The sequence below is a fragment of the Antrostomus carolinensis genome, unplaced genomic scaffold (genome assembly GCF_000700745.2).
Source record: "Antrostomus carolinensis isolate BGI_N321 unplaced genomic scaffold, ASM70074v2 scaffold4496, whole genome shotgun sequence".
Classification (NCBI taxonomy): Eukaryota; Metazoa; Chordata; class Aves; order Caprimulgiformes; family Caprimulgidae; genus Antrostomus; species Antrostomus carolinensis.
In genome coordinates, this window is record NW_010323790.1 from 158,379 (window position 1) to 168,949 (window position 10,571).

Sequence of the window (10,571 nt, forward strand, 5' to 3'; positions counted from 1 at the left end):
ACTTAAAATTTCTGCTGAACAAGGGCCAAAATGTTCAGCACCATCTGCAGATACCCAAACTGCCTTGGGCAAAATGTTTCCCTTAATATAATCCAAGGTTTTGTTTGTTTGTTTTTAAGTTGTCGAACCGTTGGGATAAGAGGAAAATGTCCTTTAAATTAAGGAAATTAGCAACAAATATGAATGTTATTAAGAATATGAATGCTATTAAAAACATGGTTAAGAGCTATAGGCAAGAACAAATAGCAAAGAAAGGAGGCATTTAATGGAAACGTGGTAACCTGCTGCACATCCCCTTTTTCCTGCCCCATCATCTAAGGATGGCTTACACCTCTCATCAGTCTGCATTAGAGACAGCTGAGAAAGGATATAGATGGTGACACCTTTATCACCGAAAATCTCAGTTCTTATAAATAAAACAATTAATTGCACCAGCGAAAGCTTAAAATTAGCCCAAGAGTAAATGATCTAAAACGTTAAAAGCTGACATCTGAAATTCCAGGGTGCTGAATTTAATTCTTCAGTGGTGCAGACTACCAAGAACATAAGCAATAGTAAGGAAAGAAAAAGCATGGATGGGTTTTTTCCTTCCTGTCTCACTCCAGCCTGATACAGTGAATTTCAGCAAGAGCCTAGCTGTCAACGTTATACCTGCACCATCATTCTGCAAATCCAAACTCACACCCACACAGTGCCACTGTGTCTTTGGGACTCCATTTCAACTCATCAAGGAAGCCAAGTCCCACAGTAACCTATTACTAATGTTGGTGATGAGTGTTAAATAATGAACTACTGCAGCAAAGAGGCAGATTGCAAGTTCTTTGTCTCTGTTTGTGTCTCATCTTTTTTCATTATTACTATTTTTTTCTTTGGAAAAGGCATGAGCAAAACTAAAGCTTTTTTCTTAGCAAATTAACCCAGTGTTTTTGTGTACACTCTGTCTCTACAGATTCTCAATAGCTTTCATGAGCTGTGTACATTAGCTCTGACTATGTCTTTGCCTCTACACATAATGACAGCCATACTGAGCGGCTATTACAGTTATCTCACTTTCTGGAGAGGATGGGAATGTAATGATATGTTGCAATATGTGCAATGGGGTATTGCAGCTAAATACTCTTTGGAGTGATTGATGAACTATTTTGCAGTATGCTTGGTACGACAGTTCAAGGCAAGGGGTACTTATCCTTCTGTGCTTCCTACATTTCCTGCTCTTGAGGGGAATTTGGAGCAGGAGCGAAAACTTAAGGGCTGGATGGGGATGGTGGTGGTGGAGGAATTGACAGGTGCAGCAGAGAAAGGGAGCTGCTGCTTAGTCCCTGGATCGTGGCGGACAAGCACCTTTGAATCACTGTAAAAACATGCCTGTACATTAGCAGACCTGATGCACAGATGTAGCAGCTGAACTCAGACACAAAATTAAGTGATTTAATATAACTACCAACAAAAGATTTCTGAATACTTGATAAAACCCAAGACTATTATGAGATTCTTCAAATAACTCAAGGACAGGCCCAGATGCCAATAACCAGAGAGTGCTGCTCATGGCCGTGGCAACAGCTCTGCGGTCTTGAACAAAGCCACTCATCTTTTCTGCTTTGGTTTATTTTTGAGAAAGACAGACAGTCCTCATTTACGTAAACAGGTTGAAAAGATCAAATCCTGTATAGAAAAATACCAAAGCATATGGAAAAATACCTCAGCAATGACCATACGGATCTAACTTACAAATTTTTAACAAGTAGCAGTTGGTGGTGAGATCATAAATAACCTGCTAATATATCCCATCCCACTGCCTCACAGGGATGCTGAATGACTGCAAAACAGTTTAAAACATCATAACATGAGGTCAGACCAAAGGTTTGTTATCCCAGTACTCTCTTGGTTTGACTCACCGCACCCCAGATTTTTGCTGTACTTTATTCTTCAGAACTTCTCTGTTTTTCATGCTTGCAAAATTAGTACCTACATGATGCTTTTGCTTTCTAGGACTGTGTTAGCACAAATATGACCAGGATTTGTACCACGTTAATCATCCACATATGTGGATGATTAGTTTTAAGACACCAAGTGCCAAGCACAAAGACCAGTCCTGTAATGAGGGCACCTGGACTCCAACCTGACTTTAAGCCATACTATAAACAATCAACCAAAACCCCAACATCTCGAGATTCTGCTTAAACCTGAAGGAAATCAGAAACATTCTCAATGAATTGTGAGGCTTCTGAAATTTCATGCTGATACTTCCCAATAGGAGTGGGAGCAGAGCCTCATTGCTGTGAACAGCTTCTGAGAATCTCAGTTTTTATGTTGTGTGGGAAATTAAAAATTGGTTCCATTTCTTTCATGCAACTGGTACTACATTAGATGGAAATTTATCACTTCCAAATCACATGGCATTTTATGACTTAGTGGTTTGTTTTATGATTTAATGGAGCTTTTCCCCACTCATGGTACTATTCCCAAAGCACACTGGAAAATGGCAAAATCACAAGGGCAGTCTTTTTAGCTGAACTGGGCAATGGGAGTCCTTGATATTTGTCTGCAGAGTGTCAATCATCTTAAAATCCCAACCTCACTTATAACGGTTCTCCTTGAGTAAGTAACAAGGCCAGGCTGGCAAAATGAAATTCTTCAGTAATACAGTGAAAAACTCAGAACCACAAGGCACCAAGTTCCCCCTCAGTCTGGATTTGAATGCATAAATAAATAAAGCTCTTGCATTTATTTCTGCTAGAAGATTGTATTATTCCATTCTGCAATTATGGGAAAATGCAGAGCACAGGCAGGATTTAGTGTCTGAGTTTTTCCTGCAAGACTCATGTCAGTAGAAAGGCATTTGTGCTCTTGGGAATCAAAGTGAGATTCACCCATTTGTGGCAGGTGTTTTAAGCACTCAGCCTAACAATCTACCCACGCATGGCACTACAGCAATTCAACGACTAAATTAAATCTCTGAATATTAAATTAATGATGGAAATCTAAAATATTAATATATTCTAATTGAATATTCTCCGATAAATTATCTAGGCATTCTCAGCAATTTGAATTTACTTTCATTTCTTAAGGAACTTTCAGCTGCATAAATACAGCTATTAAAGCAATTCAAAAAGGGAACATTTTCTGCTCAGACAAGAGAACTCTAAACACAAAGAATCTAAAAATTTCTTTCAGATGATTGATTAAATCATAGAGCCCAAGACAGCTGAATCATTAAATGACTGCTTTCCTTCAGTCCCTCTGGCTTTAGCAAGGACAATATAAATTCCCCATGGGTCTGAATACAAGGAAATACAATATGTATAATTACAGTATAGGCTTGAATGCTGTTGTAAGAGAATTTCAAATGGAGCATTTATGCTGTAGCTGCACTTTTCAATCCATAAGGCTGTGTGCACATATGTATGTGAAGGCCATAAAGCACTGGGCATCTGCTTTCTTCGACCTAGATTCCCAAATGGAATCTGCTGGTGTAGCCCCACCAGCTTTAGCAGACACACATGAATTTACATCAGGATCTGACCTTCTATTTCTGTGAAATGCTGGAGATTAAGAATGACATCTTCATACGCTAGGGAGAAGGCAAACAAAGGAGGGTAGTTTGAGGAATATATATAGTGAGGTATATGTTTAGGAACCTGCTTTAAACTGCATGTTTATAAGAAAGTTCAAATGGATGTGTCAAGAAAGTAGCAATGTGTCGTATTTCCCTTTCTCCATTCATTCCAAGTGTGATGAGTCCTGGTTTGGTGACACACATACAGAGGACAGATCAATATCAGAGCCAAGACCATGGCAACACAAATGCTTAATGAATCATTTTTCTGCTAATCTTTCTTTCTTTGGTGTCAGGTTGGTTTGTGGTGTGAAATCACAGTCAAGAGCCAAAAGCTGTTGCAATCTACCATCCTTTAACCAGCTTTGAAAGGAAGCAACACAACATGCACAATGTCCAATTTCCTTTCCACCCTCTGGGCTTGCTCCTTCTTATATCTCTCTGACTGTCACAATAAAGACCAAATCGCCTAATTTCTGAATTTCAGCTGGTGATGCTCACAGGGCTACCAACAAGATGTACTCAGAGCCAGAACTAGCAATTTTTTATTTATTTATTTTTAAATGGTTGGCAAAGCAGAAGAAACACCTGTTCCCGTGAAGAACAAGGAAGATGTGGGCCTATTTCTAATCAAGGCTGCCCGCATCTCTCGCAGGAAAAGTAAGGTCTGATGTCCTTTGGGAAACATTTGCAAGGCTTTTTCCTCAACAAACCTTCTCTCACCACAGACAGATGCCATCTGTCTTGCAGCTGGGAGTTAATGGATTCTGAACTGCCAATTTCACAGCAGTAAGCAACATGGTTGATAGAGGAGGCAGGAGGGATTTCCTACAATAAAACTATTTAAAACAGTGCAAAAGGTGCATGCTGAAATATCCATGATGAGCAAAAGAAATGGCAATATTGAGTGCTGATGGTCCAATCCAGCAGGGATTTCACAGACCAACATACCTCTTGTATCTCCAACACCAATATGTTAGACTTTTGGAGAACTGTCTCATTACATCTATTTCCTGTGCCAGAATAGGCTACAGCACACAAATAGGCTGTGGAGCTCCTGAGTGTGCTATCAACTTTTTTTCATATCAAGTAGCCAATTTCACCATACAGCTTAACATGTGCTAAACCCGCCCATGAGTCCACCATGGGGTTTTTCTACTGCTAAGAAGAGTTCTCTACTCCATTAACATGCACCGTGTTGCATGAAACCCAACCAATCGACAACATCTCTGCTAAGAAGCAACACAAGAGTCTTCAGGTATATTATATTCCGCCAACTTTCCAAACCACTTCAGGACTTTCTGATTAAATTTACATAAAATGCATCCTTCCCTCTTATTCCGTTATACACATTAGATTATTTCTAGTATTCTTGTGTCTGAGATAACCAGTGCTTGGATATGAGAGAGCATGCTGTGCCTGTAGCACGCAATCAAGGCAGTTTGTAAGAGCACCAAGATCCTGTCTTGGTCATCCTCAGTGGATTTTCACGCTGGTGTAATGACAATGAACAAGCTGTTTATCATAAGAGATCTAATGGGCAAATAGCACATTTTTCAGTTCCAAGTTTAATAAAAGCAAGCTGGAAAAATTAGGGTTAATGAAATGAATGAGATGAAATTAGAGACTACTGGCTCATAAGAGCTCTAGAAAGGACCTGGAGGGGAAGCTGGAAGTTTGGAGCATTCATAAAGGTGAATATGGTTGCAGTGGTTGATAGAGAAGTCCTTTATCTAAGCATGCCATGACCAAAGGCTGGTCCCGCACAAGACTGTTGGTCTTTTGAATGACTGATTTTCATGCAGCTCAGTGAGATGGGCCAAAGCTTCAGGCTTTAAAAATAACTCAAGACTCCCATGAGAAGAAGCTAGAGACTTGCATGTGGATCTGAAACTGATATACTTTTTGGAGTTCAAAAGAGGATGAAATAAAATTGTTTAGCTTCCTGCTCCGGCAGGGGGATTGGACTAGATGATCTTTCGAGGTCCCTTCCAATCCCCAACATTCTGTGATTCTGTGATTCTGTGAAATACATGATTAGCTAATATATAATTAAGAACTGGCTATACATGTAGCTAAAAAGGATGAGTCAGTGAGAAAATAGATGGTACTCAGCAAGGGTGTAACTATTTAATATATTATCTTAGTTGATCAGTGTGCCTGCGTGAGTCATTTGCTTGGAGAAGGAGGGGGACTTCATATTGTTTTTGTATTTTTAATAGGCATTTTTATGGACCTCATAGTTATAATAATGAGAGTACCTGACAATTAGTAATGAAATTATCCTCACTACAGTAGAATATTTCACAGTATGTAAAACATTCCTAATACAAAGGTGTAGGTGAAGCAGAAGGAAATTAAACCCAAGATTTTCATAAACGTTTGCAAAATAAATAAGCATATATCAATAAAATTTGATAACTGTTTTCTCAGCTCAAAGACAAAACCAAAATTTGCAAAACATTTAAATACCAATAACAATTATTTGTAGCTTATATTTATCAGATGTTTATTTAAACTCTTTGAAGAATAAGTAAATCTTTTCAGCAGCCAAAACTAATCAGAAATTCCTATTATTATTTTTTTACAGATTATTTTTCTGAAATACATTTTCTAGTTAGTGTGGTTGATGCATATGAACAGACACGGATGTTCCTTTGAAAGAAAAAGCCCTGTAATTAACAGAGGGGTTTTTTGGCAGGAAAAATGTGACATCTTCCTTTTTTTCTTTTTTTTTCTAAAAACTTTTTCATTTAATGTATTTTATCAAAATGAAATGATTTAATGAGCAGAGAATTATAGTTGATCCCAGCTGAACCAGACAGGGCTGCATTTTGAGGTATGTGGCTCCCATCAAGATACATTCACCTCTGCTATGATTTAAACTTCATTCAGGCACAACCTTGCTAAAAATACTGACAAGTAACTAATCAACTTCCATAAAATGGAATTTTTACCTTCACAATAGGAAGCAGGAGTAGGAGGGAACCCGAAAGATTTGCCTATGCATTTCAAATTAGCCTGACCTATAAAAACGCAAACAGCAAGTGGTACTATGAAAATGTACTTCTGGTAAGGCTTTTTGGTTTTTTAATATTTAGATTTTTCATGCCATCCCTTCCTCTCCTTGGAGGTAACCAGAACCAAAGATAGCATAATGGAGGCACTGGTTTCTGTTAGTTATTAGAAAGCTCAAGCAGGGCTCTCTGGACCAAAAAAAGGTCAATGTCCAGGAACCAGAGTTAGGTTTGAATGCTTTATATAAAGTAGCATAGAAAACTGTGACAGGCTTCCTTCCGTACAAATGGGATCTCAGCTGGAACTTCACATGTGCACTTCCAGCTCCAGTTTGTGAGCAGATGGACACAAAAATATTCAGCGCCCAGTGAGCAAAAGCATGGGAAATCCGATCAAAACTGTTACCTAGATCTAGGAGACAGCAGAATGCTCAAGGGCAATCTGAAAATTATGTGGATGGAAATAATCAGATAGCTTTGGTCTTTAAAGATGTTGATTTGTCCTATTCTGGATAACTAAAGAGCTAAGTCTAGCAGGGGAAGCTGTAACTCCTGCTAAGAATCACCGAAGCTTCACGCTCAGGGGCCAGCAAATGGGCCAGATGCTGCAGACGAGCAGAAACTCAACCCAAGCCTGAAACATCAGGGGTCTCACACTTAATCAAGCTGCACTCTTTGTGCGATCTTCCCTGTCATTACGATACTTTCTGTATGTCAGGTGAAAAGGAAAGCAGCCCTTTGTAAGCCATTTCTTTCTTTCCCACCTCAATTTTTACTTCATTTTCAGTGTTTCCTCTAGCATCCGTATTTAAATACTGCAATGGAACATTTTGCTGAAAATCTAGGAGCTCTGTGTTTCCATCAGCTGGGTTATCTTACCAAGGTTACTGGTAGTTTAAGTGATGAATATAAATTCTTCTGTACCTATATAAAATTTATTATTTGTCACTTTCATTAATAGTGGGTTTTGCATTCTTGAGTCCTTCTGTTTCATCTTCAGATTGCAGGGGGGAAAAAGTGCCACAGAGATTTCAGTCCTTATAAATCAACAAATTTGCCACGGTAAACTGGTGCCAAGTTGTCCTCTCTCAGTCTAGTCAAAGCTGAAAAGAAATCAGCAGGGAGTAGGACAGGGCATAAGTTCATTTTGCAAGTACTATGCTTATTTTTCACAAGAATTCAGGAATTAATCTAAATTATTAACCTGCTTTAGGAAGATATTTTTGACACATCAGGTTATTCTTCAGACATTTCTTCAACTTAGTAGGACAAAACATTAATGGGTCACTCCATACTCTGCACTGCTGATCACACAAAGACTCCTCAGCTCACCTCCCTGTTTTTCTAAAGACAGACATATAAATATTTGCCACCTGCTACTTTTTAAATTGTTGTTGTACTTCCCTAACTGCACAAAGAAATGACACCAACAATTCAAGTTTACTCAATACTTGGTGAATTGGGAACATGCATCTTCAGTCATTGCATGAGTCATGGCAAAGTTCTCCTGAACTTCTAAAGGGCTCAGCAAGCTCCTTCCCTCCTCCCAGACATGGGTTTTGCAGAAGAGTATCAGCTAATCAGTGTGAAACAGGTAATGATGACAACTCTCTTCAATCCAGGCACTGTTTCAAGATGAGTAGGTGAACTTTCTGAGAAGGGATGCCAATGACACACCAGTGTTGCTCAAAGTAAGTTCTGAGATTTTATAATTGTCACCATGTTCTTCCAAGGGAAGAGCTGAAAAAGTCTGCCAAGGAATTCTTTTTTTATAGCTAATATTTCTACTGCTCCAAAAAACGAAACCAGCACCCGCAAGAGGAATAGCAACATGTATTTTTGTTGTGCTAATGCTTATCAACAGCAATAACATATCAACCAAATGTGTCAGTCCAAGGCCCCTTTTCCCTTCTTTTTCTTTTCCTGTCATCTGATAATCATCATAGAAAACCACATGGGTAAACTTCATCTCAGAGCTCATCCTTGTAATGAAAGAAACTAGCAACATACAGAGGATGAGGGATCCATCTGCAGTGGCGGCAGGCAGCCAACCTCCTCGAGCCCCGCCACGCATCTGTACTCCAGCTCGGCGAAGGAAGGGAAGGATGCAGCACCCCCTCGTCACTGGGTGTCACCGAGCCCAGCTTTACACCTGCAGCCATTTTCTGGATGACAGCTTGGGCAAAGTGCCATCTTGGCAGCAACACCAGTGTCTCTTGAGGGACTGGCTGGAAGGAGGCGATTAGGCTGCCGTTCAGCTGGGGGAAGGAAAACTGGGACAAGCTGCTTTGGAAAAGAAGCGTTTCAGCAGTGTGTGAAAGGCAACTTTTCTTGCACAAGGGAAGATGATCAAGAGAGCCTGTGCTTTGAGTAAGACTTTCCATGCCATGAGCTTGGACTACACTTACTACTTCGCTAGATCCACTGCAAGATTACATGATTGTTTTTATTGTTGTTGTTGTTATTATTATTTTTGTTTCTTTTTTTAACTCACCCGAACCAGCTGCTGCGGAAAGGGTCCTCTGGAGTTTTCTGGCACGTTGATCGGTGGGATGACCCAGTCTCGCTTTTGCCGCCGCAGGCCGTTAGCGCTCTGGTGCTGGCGCCACGGGAGCAGAGTGTCGCTTTGCTGCTGCACCAGTTCTCCAGGCATGGTCTTCCTTCCTTTTGGCTGTTTTGGAAACAAGAAAGCAAAACCAGTTATCTTCTTCCTTGCTTCTTAGGACTTCTCCTAACAGCAGTGCTTCCCTGCGCGCAAATGGTCACATGTAACTGTGGAAATTATTGTTATTAACATGATATATTTCTGCATCACAAAGACACAATATGTTTTACTGGCAACTCTGCTGCCACTTCATTTTCACAAATATATGGAGCTCTCAAATCAAGATGCCTCCCAGAATATATCGTCTTCATTACACCAGCTGCAGGGAGATTTAGCAGCACACTGGAGTAAAGAAGTTTCTGCACATTTCTAATACATGCAATATACCAGCACACATAAAAAAAGGGAGAGAATTCCTTTACAGCCCATGTCATGGGTCCAGTTTTAAAGCACGGAGTTACCCTGCTCCTTGGCATTAGCAGGGTTACAGGAACCTGCAGCCTGTGGTTCTGCAGATGTATCCTGCCAAACCAAACAAACCACAACCAGAGGGAGAGTCAGGTCCACAGCTCCAAAGGTGAATTAGTTAAACTTCTTAGTGCTTCATAAGAAATGACCTTTTTATAAGAGCTGGGTTTTGAACGCAAATCCTAAATACACATCTCTCCACACATCCTGGGAAGCATAACACACCTCAGTCAGTAAAGAATTTTCATTATTTCAGGTACCTTTGAGTCCTTCTTTTTGGATTTTGTTTAAAACTACAGATTCTGCCCATGGCATACTTTGGTGTCGGACACATTAAAATGCTTTAGCATAAAAATGGAAATAGTGGGACCACGGTGTGGACTTAAAAAGTCTGGTTGATTATTAGAAGATTTCTGCCTTATAGAATGATGAATCAATGAAATGTAGATTTGGAGAGGCTCTTCAGAGGTTGCCCAGTCCCAATACTTAAATGCTCTGTGGCCTTCTAGGATTCCAGGCATTACTTCTGGAAAGTTTGCAGAAAAGATAACTAACAAAGACAAGCTTTTTTTTTTTTTTTTTTTTTTACCATATGGTGACCTGCACTCCCACCAGAAAATGTTTAAACTTTCATAAATCAGAAAGAATGCAAGCTTCAACTGCAAGCAATTCTCATCATTTGAGGTAAGATCCAGTGGGAGTACGACTTTCCAAATTGTACAATTTTCAGCTATGTTTCACAAAAAAAAACCCTGCCCAAAAAACAATGCCCCAAAACCTAAGAACACTGTAGGAAAAAACATCAAAGTATTTTCTGAGGCTCCTGCAATTTTGAGCCACACTCACTTTTTGTCTTACTCCAAATGTACAAACTCAAACATCCCACAAACATTTCCGAGCAGTTATCTGTAGGAACTGATTTCAG

At 39.7% G+C, this 10,571-nt stretch overlaps 1 protein-coding gene across 1 annotated transcript in view; it reads right to left on the bottom strand.

Moving 5' to 3' along the window:
- The window catches only part of CDH4 (cadherin 4), a 180,857-nt gene that overhangs the window by 150,362 nt on the left and 19,924 nt on the right, over nt 1-10,571 (bottom strand). The window contains exon 3 of the mRNA XM_029085623.1: nt 9,068-9,244. Within this exon, the coding sequence (XP_028941456.1) occupies nt 9,068-9,244 (177 nt within the window). The remainder of the gene's footprint in view (nt 1-9,067; nt 9,245-10,571) is intronic.